This window comes from Ipomoea triloba, chromosome 15, assembly GCF_003576645.1.
Source record: "Ipomoea triloba cultivar NCNSP0323 chromosome 15, ASM357664v1".
Taxonomy (NCBI): domain Eukaryota; kingdom Viridiplantae; phylum Streptophyta; class Magnoliopsida; order Solanales; family Convolvulaceae; genus Ipomoea; species Ipomoea triloba.
The window spans coordinates 2,086,454-2,104,638 of NC_044930.1; the positions used below are offsets into that span (position 1 = coordinate 2,086,454).

Consider the following 18,185-nt stretch of genomic DNA (forward strand, 5'->3'; position numbering starts at 1 on the left):
GGGGGGGGGGGGGGGGGGGGGGGGGGGGGGGGGGGGGGGGGGGGGGGGGGGGGGGGGGGGGTAAGTGTGCTTGCCTAGCCTCCCCATGACCTAACAAAGATTTTGTTTGAAGACTAATTTGGCTTTCCTTATTTCAATGTGATACAGATGAATTGATTGGTTGTTGCTTATATGGATGAGAAAGTGTAATACGGATGAATTGATTGATTGTGGCTTATTAAAGAAAATGTGATACTTGAAAAATGTACTACTTTTGATTAAAAATATAATATTTTAAAATCAAAATGTAATGTCAAGGGTTAAAGAGTTACTTATAAGAATAATTGTAATAGCTACCTGAAAGAAAATGTAATACTTATGAAAAACATGAATTTGTCTCAAATCTCATGGATGAGGATCCGTGAAACAGTATACTCTTATTGGAGATTTTGCCATATGCTTAACCCAAAGTCCCAAACATCATAAAATCCAACACCATCATCAATATGATTCATTATGTTATATAAAATGAAACATTTTTTTTTGTGAATTAAATATTACCTCAAAACCAAGTCATGTCCGGGCGTGCGGCAAGTCTAAATTGCACGAAGATAACGAGGAATTGAACTCGATTCATCATCTTGAGATTAGGTATTTCACATGAATTAGGTTGCATATAATAAATTAGCAGACAAATTAAAGTCAAACAATTATCAAATATTTTAAACGAGTAAAATGATTGGTTATGACTTGTACCCCAATAAAAACACGATTTTATATATGCGATGATATATATATATATATATATATATATATATATAGAGAGAGAGAGAGAGAGAGAGAGAGAGAGAGAGAGAGATGAAATGTAGCCATGTAGGGCAGTTCTATCCATGATTTTGTTGATGGTGTATAGTAGTTGGTAGTTGTTATTATGCAGCATTCAAAGGGGAATCATTTCAGCAAACTCTTCCTCTACTCCCTTATTTTTCTCCTTCAATTTCGTTCAAAACCCGCATGCTAGCTTGAGTGTTTACTTTTGTTTCCCCTTTTATTTATTTATTTTTTTAGTGACAAGGAAATTAAAATCGCAACCACTATCCGAGGTGTGCATTGAGACAGACTAAGACAGAAATAGTTACAATAACCTGCAGCTAGTAAAGGAAAACATAACACAAAAAACACAGTTGAATAGAACTGACAGGAAAGGCGGACCTATTCTTTCACAGAGTAAACCCCACCATCCATGTGATTTTAGTCGAAAAATGATCACAAGAAGGTAAAACAACCTAGGTTTCATTTACTATTTTATGATTATGAAATGCATGATTGAATTGAAAATTGAAGATATACTTTTTTTTTTCATATGGGAGGATAAATTGCGCTAGGACACCTAATGCGACAAATTCGGCCAAGAGAGTGTTGGTAAGAATTGAGCTTGTAACCGTCAAGTACGAGAATCATGCCTATCTATTTGACCACCTTTTTGGGGTGAAAGATTAGGATATAATTTGTTACAATTGAGAGATTGTCAATGGCAAGATTTGTTTTGGTGCACCAGCCTAGCTACACTAGTACACAAATAATAAGAAAGTTCGTGGAAATCATTGCCTATTAGATGGGATTATGTAATGATACCAAGATGTGTGTTCAGTGTTAATTACTAACTACGGAAATTATGTTTTAATTTGAAAGCAAATGTATTATTCAAAAGTAATTAATGTATAATATAAAGTGTTGGATTTCAAGAATGTCATTTACTCTGTTAAGTTCGAAAAACCGACACTACCAAAAAAAAAAAACATTAAAAAAACGTTCATTGATTTTGCTATGAATTAAATAGTTTTAAGTTAAATACTTACGAATTTACATGTTTTACCTATGAAATCTGTTGACAAATTGATTAGCTACAAATTTTAATAGTTTACCTATCTTTTAATTTTAGAGAAGACAATACCCTTCTAATCATTTCATATGTAATGACGATTAACAAAAATTAATATGAAATTTTAGACAATTTTATGTTGTTGTTTTATTGGTCACAAATGTTAAGACTTTGAATTTGTACCAAGTACAAAATTAACATTATTTTCATTCTTGTTAACTTTAAAAAATTTTCAAGTCACTGATACAAATCCGCACCGTATACTTTGCCTATATATATACACAACTGTCACAACATACATTACTACAACTACAATGTAGAAAGTGATTTATGCTTACAACTACGAAGTGGAGAACATTATTGGGCTGAAGTGAACTGGATGGAGATGCATGGAATAACATCAATAAGATATGGGGCAATGTGCTTTATTCAATCCAAAAGTATGTGCTAAATAATTGCCCAATACAATTTCCAGGGCCCAATTATTTATCTAATGAAAGCATATATATAAAGAACTCCTTCAACGTCAAAAATAAATTTATCCTTTTATTATAGGGAAAATTGTAAAATATAACATTAAACTTTACACGTATAAGTAATTAGGCTCTTGAACTTTTAAAATATTTAATTAAACGCTTTAACTTATAAAAATAAGGCAAATAAATCTTATTTACCGATAACCAGTATGTTACTGGTAAAATTATGATGATGGCTGTCGTAAACCATCGTAAACCAGCACCACCACTGCTTAAGAAAAAAAAGTGACCAAGACAACCAACATTGGTCGTCTTCTCTAGTGTACCAACTAAGCTGTCCGTGTGAACTGGGAATTTAATTCTTGAATTGATTTGATGACTGGCTCACCTTTGACAAATCAAGTTTAGGCTCGTAAGTTTTTGAGCATCCTTTGGTGTTGCTCAGACAAATTATATTGTGGATCATGGTCTACATTACAAGATTGATTATATTCATTTTTAGAAAATAAACTAATTGAAAATAAGCTTATGACAAAATATAATGAAGTTATTAAAAAAATAAAAATGAACATATATAGTATAGTAAAAATTATTATAAATAAATATGCAATGGGAGCAACTCCAAACAAGTTTGTCAGGTTGTTGGCTTCATAACCACAATGTTACAAGTTCAACTCGTATTGAAAGTGCCTATTAGGAGGTTATTTGTCCGTTAAAGTCACATGACGAAATTTACGTCTGATACTGCAGTCTGCAGATAATAATTGTAAATTTATTTTTTCATCAAAAATAGATTTGCAATATACTAAAAATAGAAACTTTTTAAAGCATACACAATCATGTATATTAATTATAACCTTATAAAAAATCTTTACAGGGCGTTTGGTTGGGAGGTGGAATTAGGGGGGAAAAGAATTGTAATTCGGTGGAATTGCAATTCAATGAATAAAGTAGGAATTGAAATTACAGTGTTTGGTATGCAGAAATAGGAGTACAGGGAATTGAAAGGTAAGAAGCGACAAAATGACTAAAATGCCCTTATGTTGTAGTATATGTTGTAGTAGTAGTAGTAGTAGTAATAATAATAATAATAATAATAAGTATATTAATAATAATAATTATTACCTTCAAAAAAAATAATAATAATAATTCCTTCAATAATAATTATAAAAATAATAATAATAAGTATAATAATAATAATAATAATAATAATAATAATAATAATAATAATTCCTTCAAAAACAATAATAATAATAATAAGTATAATAATTCTTTAAAAAAGAATAATAATAACAATAATTTTTTTAAATTAAAAAAAATAAAAAAAAAGACAAAGGGTACGGGAGGAGGGGCAAAATTGTCTTTACACCAACATAATTGCCCCTCCTCTCCACCGAATTGCAATTCATGGGGGTACCCCATGAATTGCAATTCATCATTTGGAGGGAATTGCAATTCTGTAGAATTGCAATTCCCTCCAACCAAACAGTGTAATTTGGAAATTCCCTATATTGCAATTCATCCCAAATTTAAAATTTAATGCTTTAAATTTTCGCTCTGACTTTGATTTTTGACTCCGCTGTTCCGCTCTGACCGTATTCACATGTAACAAGTGCAATCGTTAATGGAAGACAGACAAAGCTTTACTGGTCTCGTGTTCGGATGCCCCAACGTCAAAGTGGGCCTGTCATAGTCGTCGGAGCCGCCGCGTCGGCACGCCGCTTTACACGCCGGGAACAGTGGACACGTGAGGAAAATGATGGCTCCTATATATTATTACTCCGTATAACATACTTATCCATATGTGCTGGCTTTCTTGTCTTTATTCACACCTTATAAACTTCGAAAAGTTAGATAATAATACGTTTTAGTTTGGACACTTCATAAATAGATATTTTTCTTGTTAAGTATAGAGTAATAAATGTACTTTGACTTGAAAGAAATATCTAATATCTAAATACAATATATGATAACATGACAAAAGATTCAAGGTTCAAGCTAAGACTTAAATTAGAAGTTTAGTTTAATAATGAGTTAATACCACAAATGGTCCTCTGACTATTGGAGTAGTACTCCGTTTAGTCCTTGACTTTCAATTCGACCACAAATGGTCCCCTGACTTTCATTTTTGACCACAAATAGTCCTCCATTAAAATTTCTGCTAAATAGGTGTTAAATCTAGGGGTATTATCGTCAAATTGATATATATAATGGTCATAAAACAAAAATGTTTAGAATTTTTCACCAACAAGCATAATTGAAACAATTAACAAATATAAATACTCCTAAATAAAAAATAATGCACCTTATATCTCATAATTATGCGTACAAAATGAAGATTTAATATTAGAGCTATCTGTTTTAATTTAACCAACAGATTAAAATGGAATTTTTTTTTTTCAAAAACCTTGCTTCCATTATTTTCATGGTTGTTCATACATGGCCGATATTAATAGTTTTCACTCTTCATTAATCGATCAAACATTTTGTTTGGGACATAACTGAAGGCCGTCACCGTTGAATTAATATAATTAATCAATTACAAATTGCGGACATTAATCATGGATTTTTATTTAATATGTTCATTTATGTAATTTGTCACGTCCATTTTGTTTTTATATTTATTAACTTAATGTTTATTAATGTTTGAAATTAATTATGTTGTCATATAATTATCAAAAAGAAGTAATCATAATAATATTAATCAATTTGACGATATTACCCCTAGATTTAACACCTATTTAACAGAAATTTTAACAGAAGACTATTTGTGGTCAAAAATAAAAGTCAGATGACCATTTGTGGTCGAATTGAAAGTCGATGACTAAAAGAAGTACTACCCCAATAGTTTGAGGACCATTTGTGGTATTAACTCTTTAATAATTAAAGGGGTAACTTGGCTTTAAAAGATATGAGTGACAGAGTAAATAAGTAGAATATGATGATTTTCAATTTGTACGGTTCAAAGTTTTCACGGTGTCTAAATTTTGATCTATTTATTCTCATGTATAGTGTGCAGGTGATGATGATACATAGAGCGCATATAAAAATTACTAGTTATATAGGACTTCAATACTGTGTTTCCTGACCTTTCAAATCGGGAACGTGAACTCTACCCGAACAGACAAGCAGCATGCGAAGCGCCTTCTCGGTCGTCACACTCACTCGAGTCTCTTTTAGTAATGCGATATAAGTAGGCAAATAATTTATAAAGTGCAAAAAAACATACCAAACCAATTCAAATTAAACTTGCAATTCTTGCTCAAATGGCTACCATTATTACATAGATATTAATGCCCGCTTAGCTTATTCTGCAGCAAACCGGAAAATCAAAGACTTGCCGATCGACACTAACACGCCGGCAATGGCGGACCGCACAAGCACTTGTTATGAAGGTAGGCGTATTTATCAAACCTATCCTGAAGCCTCCCGGTCCCACCTTGCGGGATCTCGCCGCAAAGTCTGTTATAGCTCACATTGAACTGCTGCAAATTCTCTATCTTCGTCAGCGCCGCCGGCAGGGATCCGGCGATCTTGTTATGGTTCAGATCCAGCCAGATTAAGCTCTTGGAAAACCCCTTCACCTTCGAGAAGTCGAACTGGAACGCGTTTCTCGAAAGGTCGATAATTTGGGCGGTCTTTTTTTTCCCGAATAAGATGGATGCGTCGCCTTCTAGCTTGTTCCGGGATAAGTCTATCCTCACGAAATCAAGTTTGGCGAAGGATGCAGGCAATTTGCCGGTGAGTTGGTTGTGGGAGAGGTAAAGATCCGGCGCCGTGGGGAATTTCCCGAAAGATTCCGGGATGGTTCCGGTGAGTTTGTTCCTGTCTAAGTGTAAGGCCTCCAGTTTTTTGAGCTCACCTAGAGACTCCGGGATAGAACCTGTTGAGATTAACAAGAACATAAATCAATAACAATTAAAAAAGACAGAGGAAATGATATTATCATTATTAGCTGTTTGATTTGGTTAAATAATTAATATGAATGTTTAATTAATTAGTTTCTCGTAACAACTTATTGTTTTAAAATACTAAAATTCCTGTTCAAAACATTTTTTTGGATCAATTTTTTGAAAAAGTCATTTTATATGTAATCAGTTATTATCTAACAAGTAATTTATCAAAACACTTTTCTACAATTAATTAATGTTGTCAAAAATCTTGTGGTGTGACACACGATTTAACACAATACTACAAAGTAACAGAGTGAGTCAGTGGTACTAAAAAACAAAAAAAAACTAATGTATACATACCGCTAAAATTGTTGAAAGACAGGTTGAGGTAAGTGAGGTTCTTCATCTGACCGAGGAACGCCGGAACGGCGCCGGAGACGTTGGTCCAGCTAACCTCCAGGAACGTGAGGTGGGTGAGCTTGGTGACGGAAGCCGGAATGTTCCCGGTGAGTTTCGCGACCTTGTGGAATATCAACGTCTTGAGATACGTAAGGTCCCCGACGGACGCCGGAATTTGGCCGGCGAAATCCGCGGTGATGACATTTAGGGTTATAATCCGGTTAGTGATTTCATCGCATTCCACCACGTACCATTCACAGCAATCTGTTTTGGGGTCCCACGAGGCAAAATGGTAGGGATTGCCTAGATCGCTCTTGATTTTCAGGAGAACTTTCTTGTCGTAGGGGTTGCAACGCTCGCCGGCGGCGGCGGCGGGGAAAAGGGACAGTAGAGAGAGAAAGAGGATGAGAGAGAGAGGAAGGATAGGGAGACAAGAGGGGATGATGTTCATTATCACAGTACAGTGTTTGCAAGCAATAACTTTTGTGTGTGGATACTAAATGGAAAATTTGTTAGTATTTATAGCCTAAAAAAGTAGTCATAGTATGGAGAATTTTCCACAGTAACATGCACATGGAAAACGCAAGATTTCTTCTTTTTTAAAGCATCATTTCAAACTGAACTAGTCTAGTAATACTAAGTGAGTCTCTCATATAAAAAATCATGAGTTTGAGTCTCAGTAATAGCATAAGTCATGAGTACAAACTTCAATAGCAGTATTGAGATATGAACAAATACTACATTGTAACAGAATTAAACATGTAACCTTATTTGACTCCTGGTGAGAGTTATATATTGACCTTTTTAATTTGAATCAATTAACTATGTATAATCTAAATTGATTAATCTTCTTAAAATCCTTTATCGACTAGAGCTAAAAGACAAACTTTTGCGCTTTCCTGTAAAAAATATATATATATAATATGCTTGGAGTAATGATAGTCGGCCAATAACAAATGGTGATGATGATGATGGGGGCTGCTAACACTACCATGGTGATGATAGGGCTGCGCAAATGAGGAAAAAGGAAGGCAACGATTTATTCCCTTTAATTTGTCTTGTTCTTTTCCATTCCCCAAAACCCCAAACCAAAATGCCCCACAAAAGATAGCCTTGACAGCCAAGATCCCATGCCACAAGGCATATCATATACACATTTCAGATTTGACAATTACACTGAAATTTACATTTGTTCAACACAAGAATAATTATTCAAATCACTGTTATGGATCAATCAGATATCTTCATGAAAACATGGGTATAAAAGTTAATTGACAGTTCTTGTATCAACATCTCCAACTGATCTATAAAGTGGTTTCAGGTATCAGCAGCCGTGATCCAGTATACAGACAAGGGTTAACTAGTCATTACATGAAAAACGTGTCTTCTTACCGAGTTTGTTATGGTCAGACGGGAGAAGATTCTTTCCATGGTAACCGGTTAAGCCCGTCCACAATTGCCCTGCGGAACTCACCATTATGGAGCAAGAAGGACGAGACGTGCCCTCCGGTAACCCATCTCACTTCCGAGCCAGGCCAGGCCTTTTGAAGTTCCAACACGGAGTGTCTTGGGATATATCCATCGTCCTGTATCGAAACAGAAGATTCAAATTGGTTAAATTCTCGTAAGATAAAACCTCGAAGGGGCTAGCAGAAGGCTGCATTCGAGTCATTTAGATGGTGTAAATGTCTTTGACTCGGTGATTTTGAAGTCGGCAATGCTAGCCTAGGCCCACATGGGCACATAAATGTGGTCCGGGTCTAAAATGACATTCGAATTATGTGCCTGCAGTTAACATATTATATTAATTGTAATAAGAACATAATGGAGATACATAATATGTTAATTGTAGATACATAATCTGAATGTCATTTTAGACCAGGGTCTACAATGCCATATTAACTGTAGATACATAATCTGAATGTCATTTTGGACCAGGGTCCACAATGCCCAAGTACGGTAACATGTGGATCCAAGTATCCAACCCACATTGTCATCTCAAATTTAACTCTCCACAAGAAACAAATGCAGACACATCCGAGGATCGAGAACTTACTGTAGCTGCAACGAATATAGCAGAGCTTGGATTCTTGGGGATTGGAAACCGTGTGACATCTGTTAGAGACAACACATTCCGCATCCGTTCTCTAACTTCCTCAAGTGTCGTGGCATTATCCTGCACACCAAGATCTTGTCTGAGTGCTTCCCAGGCTGTGCCATACTTTAATATCCCTTCGCAAAATGCCACTACGGCTGAATGTGGAGAGAGAAAGGGGAATATAGCAATAGGTTTAGGGTGCAAGGATCCGACCATAGCTGCATGTACTCCACCTAGAGACAATAGAAGATAAACATACTTTGAAAAGATAATCGTTTTCCAGTTTTATTCAACATGTTTCTAGATAATCTGCCACACTAATTACATAGTCATCACAACAAAAGAATAGGTACGTGTTTGCCTTACCCATACTAAGACCGCAGACGCCCATTTTTCCAAATCCAGCCTCGTAGTCTAGCCAATGCAACAGACTACGGGCCTCTTCTATAGTGACTCTTCCTAGCAACAGCAGATCACTCACGCACAAAAGTTTCGCACCACGCTGCAGCAATGGGCGTCTTTTCCCATAGAAAGGGCTGCACAAACATCACGTTTATACATAGGTCAGATGTCACTTAATCTTCCTTCCCTTCTTCTGATAAATTGATCAGGAAATCATTAAAAACTTGGGCATTATTTCTTGAAGATACTATTTGTTTGCAGAGTTAGCCCGTTACCTCTCAAGGACCATTGTTGCAATATTCTCTTTCAGTAACGGTCCACCTAGGCGTAATCTTCGCTCAAATGTATGATCTCCTGTACCTATAAAAGCAAATCCAACAATTCAAGAATTCTTTTTGAATCATTTAACCTGCATGTTGACTGAAAATAAGGGAAAAGTAAAGAAGAACATGAAGCCCAAAAACTAAACCATTAACACATTGTTTATATCATTCTTACAAGGCATAAAGAGACGAGTGTTTCACTTACTAGGGAATAGTCAAGGTAGTTTTTGTGAATTGGAATGTGCAAGGAAAAGGAAAGAAAAAAGGCTCATAAAGATTTTGTTTTTAGCACACCACTATTTAAAGAATTCACCAATGTGTGCTTCTGATGTTCAGAGCTATAAAATATTAAAACAAATTGAGAGTTTTTCTTTCTTTTTTATGGATGCACCTATCACGTATCCATGAGAAGTCAGTGAATCAAGTGCATCTTATCCTATCTATAAGTAAACAACCAACAATAGACCACCACAAAAGAATTCAACCTTCATATCTAAACAGAAATATATGTTGTACAAAATGAAATTTTCTTTTAGTTTCTTGCTTCTCATTACCGAATCAACTGCCAAGCAACTAAGTTACGAACTACAAGCTTTACAACTTATGGCCTGCTTTCAAACTTCAGTTCTCAAACCAGGTCAGACACTAATCACACTACAAATACTCTAGTGTCACGGTTGGGATCGTTATGCTTAATTTGGGATAGGATAATTAATATGACATAAAAGTAGTAAAATACAAACTGCTACTAGTGATGACAATTCAACCCTAATAGGCTAGAAAGACATCTCAATACCATTATGCTGTTCTTTAAAAACAGCAAATCAGAGAACAGGAAATTTTTACAATTCTACTAAATAAACAAATTGAGAATTAAGTCAATTAACCAAATTCAACATGAAATAAAGAAGCCATAAAAGTAATTCAACTATGCTACCTGCTAGATGCACCACACAGGACATTCTATCTGGAGGCACACATTTGGGCACAAGAAAGGCAACCCTGCCAGTATGGCTCTCCTGAGGCAAGGCACTAAGAAGCTGCTCATCACAAGGAGTCTTAAACATCCCTTCTCTCAGACAAGCAGACTTGGACTCCCAAACTGTTTTCCAACTGGGCTGCATCAATGTGGGGGGCCAATTCTGGCCTTCCACATCAGGGAAGAGCTGCTTTATCATTCTTTCTAGAAGCTCAAGCTTTGAGCCACCCCACCCTCTGGAAAAGAAGGGAGGGCTAATATTTGTTCTGTGCACAACTGCTCCATACACATGATCCAACACATAATGGAGCATCCCAACATTCACACTAACCGCCTTCATACCAACCATTTGATCCAACCACCCTAAAAACCTCACAGACATTGATTCTCCCTATCAATTCACACCAATTCCAAAGATACCCAGATTAGAAAACCTGAAATAAAACCCAAAGATTCGATTTTTTTTTTTACACCTTCACACAAACACCACAATTCCAGGCAATTCTTTTCACCCGTCAATTTCAATTAAGCATTAGTAGAAGTTAGATCTAGGCTATACAAGGCTCAAAGGATAGCCCACAACTAGATGCGCGAATCCGCGGTTCCCAAAGGATGATTTAGTATAAATAAACAATGATGGAAAGCAAAAGGGTTTGTGAATCTATGGGTATATACATTGAAACTGTGTTGGATTGGGAAACAAGGAATTGAAAGCTAAAGAAAATTTCGAGAAATATGCGGGAAGAAGAAAGAAGGAGATAATAGCTTTCTGATCTGCGGAGAAAAACAGTGGGCAGAGAGGATACCGGTGTGGAAGACTGAATAGTAATCCGTAGATTATTGGGTTCCTAATCTTCCTATTACTCCGTATATAGTTTATCCAAAAAAGATATATATTCCCACTAAAAGTATTTAATATATAAATTTGTAGCGTTTTCACAAAATAAATAAATAAATCCAATCTTATTTTAATGTCGATGATGACATGATGGCTAGGGATTATTTGCCAGCTGAGCATTATACATGGTTTTCTTGACGAATTTGACAAGGACTAATGATTTTGTTGCGTGAAACGTCCAAAAAACAAAGGATACGGATAAGGATGTGAGCAATCCTAACTCCAACTAAGTTACTCCTTACTAAGTTAGTAATGTAATATCTGTTTATAATTATTTTCTCAACCTATTGAAGCACACAGTCAATATCGTCTTTATTGAGACTTGAATCCACAGTCTTTTATATAAGAAAGCAACTTGGTGTCATTAGACTATAATCTCCCATAAGTTAGTTAAATTGTTGACGTTTTAAGTTTGAATCTCTACAAGATTTGTATATTAATTTTGATTATATGAGGAATTTGGTTGGACTAGTCCGTTTGGGTCATTGAACTTATCAATTTAATTTTTTATGAGTTTAAATATTTCAACTTTAATCTAAAATTTTTATATTGAGTGATCCAATAAATTTCAGGCTAAGCTTGACATCTCTAGAGAACGATGCAGCCTAGGATGTGCAGCTGCAACTTTTAAGAATGAAGACTATATCACCTTAGTTATGAATCTTTTATGAAGTGGTGCAACTATTCTTTGTTTCAAACATTGAAACTTCAACAATACTAAAACAATGAAATCTGAAACTATGAACTGAAAACTCTCTAGTTTTTGTTTTTTATCTGTCTTGTTTGTGTTGAACCAGAATCTTTTACATTGATGGAAGTGGGTTGATCCTAGTCACTGGGAGACAGACTAAAGGGTGAGCTCTAGGGAGAGTTAAGCCAGGCCCCTCTTCCATGTCCACACTACCTTCATTAACTTTCCATTTAAAGCACTGAATCATGGCAGCCAAGCTGGTTTGAACTACTTGCATAGCTAATGATGTTCCAGGGCAGCCTCTCCTCCCACTTCCAAATGGCAGGAACTCATAATGCTGCCCTCTAACATCAAATTCTCCACTCAGAAACCTCTCCGGTTGAAACTCGAGTGGATTTTCCCAGTGCCTCGGGTCTCTATTGATGCCCCAGACGTTGACGAAGAGCCTCGTCTTTGCAGGTATATTGTAGCCTCCGACGACACAGTCCTCGGTTGATTCCCTCACTATCATTGGCCCCGTGGGGTGAAGCCTGAGTGTTTCTTTCACAATGGCCTGGAGATATGGGAGATTTGAAATGTCTGATTCTTCTACTAGTCTGTTGTTTCCAATCATAGAATCTAGTTCTTGTGATGCTTTCTCCATGGTTTCTGGATGGTTTATTAGCTCTGCAAGTGCCCACTCTACTGTAATGGCTGATGTATCAGTTCCTGCTGCAAAGATGTCCTGCAATTCAGATGTCAAGAACAAGGTTTGTTCATAAGTTTTTTATGCCATCTATGAAAGTGTTGGATTAGTGTAGAAGCGGGCCGAAACCCGCAAGCTGGCCCACACCTGTTCCCACGGTGAGGCAGGTTAAAACTTAAAACTACAGAAAATTAGTCCGCGACGGGTCTGGCCCGCTAAGACCCGTGGCCTGCGCGAGTTGCGGGCTAAATCTTATTAAATATATATATATACTGTGTACTGTGTTATATATATATATATATATATATATATATATAATTTTAAAAAAAATCCGCGGGGCCCACCAACCCGCATGGGGACCTGCCGCGAGCCGTCTCGAAAAAGCCTGTCAGAAATTAGGCCCGTGGTGGAGCGGACCGACCTGACAATATATCTTAATTGCTTCAAACAGAATTGAGAAAGACATCATGTTTATCTCTTATAATCTAAAACTGAGCCAGTGCCTGACAAGCTCTGATGTCCCTCAACTGAGCTATAATGCTAAAAGACTGAATTCAGTCAATTAGCTAGTCTAACCCATACCTTATATCAAGACATAGAAGCAACAAGAACCTTAAATTATTGAAATTTGGGAAAACTTCCAAGTAGTTAGCATTTACCAGAGCAAAAGCCTTGATGTTTTCTCTGGTTAATTGCATCTCTGAGCTTTCATCTTCTGCTATATCCAGTAAGATGTCAAGCAGATCCCTGACTGCTTCATCTCCAGAATTGTTTTGTTGCCTTCTCCTTTTAGCCTCTATATGATCATGTATGATCTTTTCCATCATTCCATCGAATCTCTCGTGCACGTCCTTAAGTCTCTTCCTGAGCCCCTGCAAGTCCAGATTTTTACAAAACCAAATGAAATCTGAGAGGTTAAACTTCCCTGTCAGTTCTGCAGTTTCTTTGACCAGCATTCTTACACTCCCAGCTTCATCTTCATCCTCACAGCACCTTACACTCATAAGCATTCTTGATATTACATTGTTCGTTACCTGATATGAAAGTAAAGAGAGGATTTCTGAATATGATATCTTGTACTGTCATATAGAAAACAGAATACAAAGCCCTATAAATAAGTGCTAGAAGACTACGAATAGGAAACAAGTTTCTATAAGACTGCCTAATTTATAGAGATTCCATATATTAAATATATATTCCATAACATTACCCTTAGGAGCTCAGCTCCGACATCAACTTGTTCTCCAGCTTTAGCCTTGTGTGAGAGCAGTGCCATAAAGCGCCTTATCTCGTCGCGCCTGACAGGAAGCAGAAGGTCTAGTGTTCGGCCGCCTAGAAGCTCAGACATGCAGAGCTTTTTCATGAACTTCCAGTAGGGCCCGTAGGGAGCAAACGAGAAGTCCTGTGAGCCATATGTTAAGTAATCCACAGCAGCTGATGTGGGGCGATCGGAGAAGGAATACTCGTGAGTCTTTAGGAACTCTTTGGCCATTTCAGGCGACGAAGCCACCACACAAGGCACAGAGCCAAGCCATATTTGCATCAAGGGTCCGTACCTGTTAGAGAGGTTGTAAAGTGCTTGGTGAGGTATCGGGGCCAGGAGATGGAGATGGCCGATGATTGGGAAGGCTAGCGGGCTTGGAGGAAGACGAGAATTGGTTCTTTTTCTGAATAGAACTCCGAGTAAGATGGTGAGAATTAGGCAAGAAAGGAGAGGAAAGATAAATTCTTGAAATTCTGTCATGTCTGTCTTTGATCTTGGTTCTGCAGCCTATGCTTGGGCCTATTTAACCATAAAATTGTTTGATTTTTCTGTCTGTTTGATTTCAAAGGACCTCTCTGATGTGGTTTTAGTAGGTGCAGGCACTGACTCAGTATCAAATGAAGACAACTTCGATTTCTATAGTTTATGTATGTAATGGCAAACAGATAAGTTTTGATGATGTTTTCTTATTAGTCTTAAGGTTTCTGTCTTCTGTGGTTTAATGTCTGCTTCAAATCCATTCCCTGCAATGTCATGTATGTTGTGACATGCTATGGAACCAGGTCAAATTAAAACAGAAATTTCTAAATAATTATTTAAAGAATAAGACAGATGGGAAAGGGACAAAAGAGTGGCATAAAATTTGAAGTCATATATGGGAATAGGAATCTAATCATATTCCTTTGCAGAATCCAAATTTGAAGTCATATATGGGAATAGGAATCTAATCATATTCCTTTGCAGAATCCAAATCGACTTTGAGCTGATCCAAATCGGAGATGAGTCCAACTGAAAATATTGCCTCAAAACGATCACTTTAAATGTCATTTTTAACTATTTTTTTCTAGCATACTATGATGCTACTTTTTTTGGTGACGAGGAAAACTTGCAGTTATTATCCTAGAGTTTGCGCTTAGGGTAAACCTGCTCCTGTATAGTAATCTGCAAACCACACAGGAGAGGTAAACCGTATTAGAAAAACACCTCCTTATGCATGATCGAACTCGTGATGTTCAAGTACGAGAATCATGCCCTACCCACTTGGCCACCTCTTTCGGGGCTGAACGATGGCATCCTTGTTTGTAACATCTGTTGTTTTCTATGTAAGATTAAGATGTTATTGTTTAGCCATTTGCAGTATCTGTTATTTTTTTATTTACATCACTGTTTGCAGTATCTTTCATTCTGTATGCAAGATGAAGATGCTAATGTTTAACAATGATTTTGCTGTTTGTAGCATCTGTTATTTCTATGTAAGATTAAGATGGCATTCTTGTTTGTAGTTTCTGTTACTGTCTATGGAAGACTAAGATCCTATTTAACCAATGATTTTGCTATCTGTTTTCTTTCTGTCACCCTCAACTTCTCATCTGTTGAGAAAAATGGGATGTAAGAGATCAAGAATAAAAAGCGACAATGAAGAAAAGTTTTACGTGATTCGACAGAGAGTCTATATCTACACCCTTAGAGTCACTGCAAAGGTAAACCACGAATCACGCAATCAGCCCACCAGTTAGACTTATAGGAAATATTCGTCGGTTTTGACCTCCCTATACGTTTCGTAGTCGGGTCGGGATCAAACGGTTCAGGTCAAAGTCAATAGGTCAGCATTTAGGCCTATATAAAGGCACTTGACCCTTTGATAAAGAGGCTTTTGGACTGGACTCCCTCTCTATACACTTACACAATTCCTCTCAACTCTTATTAGATTATTCAATAATAACAATGAATAATAAAGGCTCTTTGAAGCCAATTTCCCATATTTTCCTCTCATTTTCCTATATCTTCATACAATTTCTATACATACTACTCTACACTCAAAATACAGGAACTAATTTGTTCTATCACAGACCCTAGCTATTTTTTTACGTGGTTCGTTGAGATGCTTTTCAGTCAGTACGCTCAAACACCTGTTATCTTTCAATAACATATAAGACATACACAACATATCCTAAACTACATAGAAGACAGCTAGAACTAATAGCAGATTGATATGTACATCAAACATAGGAGAAACAACTTCAACTTCATTATTTTTTTCACAAGTATACATATGGAACAGATAGCTAGAACCATAGCAAATGAGTCTAATTTGCATTGAGCATCTTGGCATATCATAAATCATGATGGAAACTTAGCGTTTACTAACTGGAGAAATGAAAAACGGGGGGAAAGCAAAACCGGAGAATTGAAATAAACGCCCGCATGTCACTTTCCTATGCGATTTTCAGTGGATTAGCACGCGTGACAGGATAACAGATGAGGGGATGAAGCATGGCAGCAGAAAATCCCACCCCTTCTTCCATGTTAACTCTTTCTGCACCTTTGATCTTCCAATCGAAGCACTGCACTGTCGCCCCGAGGGTCCTATGCAACACAGCTGCTGCAAGAGCAGCACCAGGGCAGCCCCTCCTCCCACCTCCAAATGGCACATAATTGAAAGTTTGGCCCTGCAGACCCTCCAGCTCTTCGGGCTGAATCAACAGATTCTCCTCGGTTGCGTTCGCCAGGTATCTCTCGGGCACAAACTCTGCAGCGTTCTCCCAGGCCTCGGGGTTCCTGTTGACTGCATAAAGATTCACCACAAGCCTCGAGTTCTTGGGGATTTTGTAGCCATTTATGATGCAATCCTCCCTGCACTTTCTGAAAACCAGTGGGAGCGATGGATGCAATCGCAGTGTTTCTTTGACGACGGCTTGGAGATATGGAAGGTTCGGGATGTCTGAATCCTCGACTAGTCTGTTTATCCCCACAACCCGGTCTATCTCTTCTTGCAGCTTCTTTAGTGCTCTTGGATGGTTCAGAAGCTCTGCAAGTGCCCATTGCAGTGCCACACTTGTCGTATCGGTTCCTCCCAAGAAAAGATCCTGTTTTTTGGCACCAAATTTCAAGAATTTGAATTAGAAATGGTAAAATACCCAGTGTAAAGAACTAAAGATACAGAATTGCAGAAACAGAAGTCATACCAAGAAAAGGCCTTTGATGCCATTTCTAGTTAGCTTCATTTCTGCATTAGGATCATCTGCAATTTCCAGCAGAATATCCATCATGTCCTTCTTTTTTTCTTTCTTCCCATCCCGCATTTCGTTCTCGTGCTGCACTATAATCCCATCCATAAACCTATCAAATCTCAGCAGCAATGCCTTGATCTTCTTCCCAGCCCCAAGCAGATCATATTTCTTCAAAGGGCCAAAGATCTCACCTGCACTCACCTGTCCAGAAAGCAATGTTATCCCCTTTGCAATCTCTCTTATCTCTGAACTCTCATTCTCATTGGTACAACACCTAGTGCTCATCATCAGCCTGCAAACCAGATTATTCGTCATCGCCATGAACCGAATCCCCACATCACAAGACTCCCCCTTTTCTGCACAATCCAGGAAACAATCCAGCAGCTTCATCATTTCTTCCTGTCTCACATCAGCAAACTTATTGATCTGCTGGGGCGACAGAATCTCCACCATGCAGATTTTCTTCAAGAAAATCCAGTATTTACTGTAGTCCAGAGTGGAAAACAAGGTGTCTTTGTATATCTGATGCTCTGAGGATCCAAATTCAGGCCTGGCTGCAAAGCTGATGTCATGGTGTTTGAAGACTTGTTTGGCTATGGCGCCATTAGACACGATGTAGGACGATGACCCCCCGGTTTTAAGCCAGATAAACGGCCCGTATTGGAGGGCTAGTTTCTGAAAGGATTGGTGCCATAAGAAACTGAGCAAATGGAGATGCCCAATTATTGGTAATGCCGGTGGGCTTGGAGGAAGATGGGCGTTTGCGGTTTTTTTGTGTTTGGTGATGAAGGAGAGAGCGATAAAGGTGAAGGGTAAGGCGATGAAGAAGAGTAAGCGATAGAGGAGACCATCCATGGCTGTTTTGATGTGCCAAAACTTAACCCTCTCTGTGTTTTTATATACACAAGTGTGAGTAAATTCTACTTAGTAGTTAATTCATCAATAGTGTTTTTATGGCATCAATCTTTTTTGACTATTTTTGTTTT

At 37.3% G+C, this 18,185-nt stretch overlaps 4 protein-coding genes across 4 annotated transcripts; all 4 read right to left on the reverse strand.

Moving 5' to 3' along the window:
- Nucleotides 1–5,542: 5,542 nt before the first annotated feature.
- On the reverse strand, nt 5,543–7,161 carry LOC116006439 (polygalacturonase inhibitor-like). Its single transcript, XM_031246802.1, has 2 exons — nt 6,591–7,161; nt 5,543–6,220 (listed from the first exon to the last, which is right to left on the reverse strand). The coding sequence occupies exons 1-2, from the start codon at nt 7,078–7,080 to the stop codon at nt 5,688–5,690; spliced, it is 1,023 nt and encodes a 340-aa protein (XP_031102662.1). The 5' UTR covers nt 7,081–7,161; the 3' UTR covers nt 5,543–5,687.
- Nucleotides 7,162–7,723: 562 nt separating this feature from the next.
- Nucleotides 7,724–11,296, reverse strand: LOC116006438 (protein ABHD18). The gene is made up of 5 exons (XM_031246801.1): nt 10,390–11,296; nt 9,405–9,489; nt 9,094–9,263; nt 8,686–8,960; nt 7,724–8,215 (listed from the first exon to the last, which is right to left on the reverse strand). The coding sequence occupies exons 1-5, from the start codon at nt 10,811–10,813 to the stop codon at nt 8,036–8,038; spliced, it is 1,134 nt and encodes a 377-aa protein (XP_031102661.1). The 5' UTR covers nt 10,814–11,296; the 3' UTR covers nt 7,724–8,035.
- A 696-nt stretch (nt 11,297–11,992) lies between these two features.
- Nucleotides 11,993–14,570, reverse strand: LOC116006396 (cytochrome P450 93A2-like). Its single transcript, XM_031246748.1, has 3 exons — nt 13,916–14,570; nt 13,365–13,739; nt 11,993–12,744 (listed from the first exon to the last, which is right to left on the reverse strand). The coding sequence occupies exons 1-3, from the start codon at nt 14,447–14,449 to the stop codon at nt 12,133–12,135; spliced, it is 1,521 nt and encodes a 506-aa protein (XP_031102608.1). The 5' UTR covers nt 14,450–14,570; the 3' UTR covers nt 11,993–12,132.
- A 1,752-nt stretch (nt 14,571–16,322) lies between these two features.
- LOC116006781 (cytochrome P450 93A3-like) lies at nt 16,323–18,054 on the reverse strand. Its single transcript, XM_031247270.1, has 2 exons — nt 17,155–18,054; nt 16,323–17,055 (listed from the first exon to the last, which is right to left on the reverse strand). Exons 1-2 carry the CDS (start codon nt 18,052–18,054, stop codon nt 16,405–16,407), a joined length of 1,551 nt encoding a protein of 516 aa, XP_031103130.1. The 3' UTR covers nt 16,323–16,404.
- Nucleotides 18,055–18,185: the final 131 nt, after the last annotated feature.

Bases quoted from the DNA above. Each gene is read 5' to 3' on its own strand.
- LOC116006439 (XM_031246802.1), bottom strand. From the start codon at position 7,080: ATGAACATCATCCCCTCTTGTCTCCCTATCCTTCCTCTCTCTCTCATC. The intron at 6,221-6,590 runs GTATGTATACAT...TAATCTCAACAG, and splicing joins GTCTTTCAACAATTTTAGCG to GTTCTATCCCGGAGTCTCTA.
- LOC116006438 (XM_031246801.1), bottom strand. From the start codon at position 10,813: ATGTCTGTGAGGTTTTTAGGGTGGTTGGATCAAATGGTTGGTATGAAG. The intron at 9,490-10,389 runs GTAGCATAGTTG...TTGCTTTTATAG, and splicing joins CTGTGTGGTGCATCTAGCAG to GTACAGGAGATCATACATTT. The intron at 9,264-9,404 runs GTAACGGGCTAA...ATGTTTGTGCAG, and splicing joins GCAACAATGGTCCTTGAGAG to CCCTTTCTATGGGAAAAGAC.
- LOC116006396 (XM_031246748.1), bottom strand. From the start codon at position 14,449: ATGACAGAATTTCAAGAATTTATCTTTCCTCTCCTTTCTTGCCTAATT. The intron at 13,740-13,915 runs GTAATGTTATGG...CTTTCATATCAG, and splicing joins TCGGAGCTGAGCTCCTAAGG to GTAACGAACAATGTAATATC. The intron at 12,745-13,364 runs GTAAATGCTAAC...TCTGAATTGCAG, and splicing joins ACATCAAGGCTTTTGCTCTG to GACATCTTTGCAGCAGGAAC.
- LOC116006781 (XM_031247270.1), bottom strand. From the start codon at position 18,054: ATGGATGGTCTCCTCTATCGCTTACTCTTCTTCATCGCCTTACCCTTC. The intron at 17,056-17,154 runs GTATGACTTCTG...GCCAAAAAACAG, and splicing joins GCATCAAAGGCCTTTTCTTG to GATCTTTTCTTGGGAGGAAC.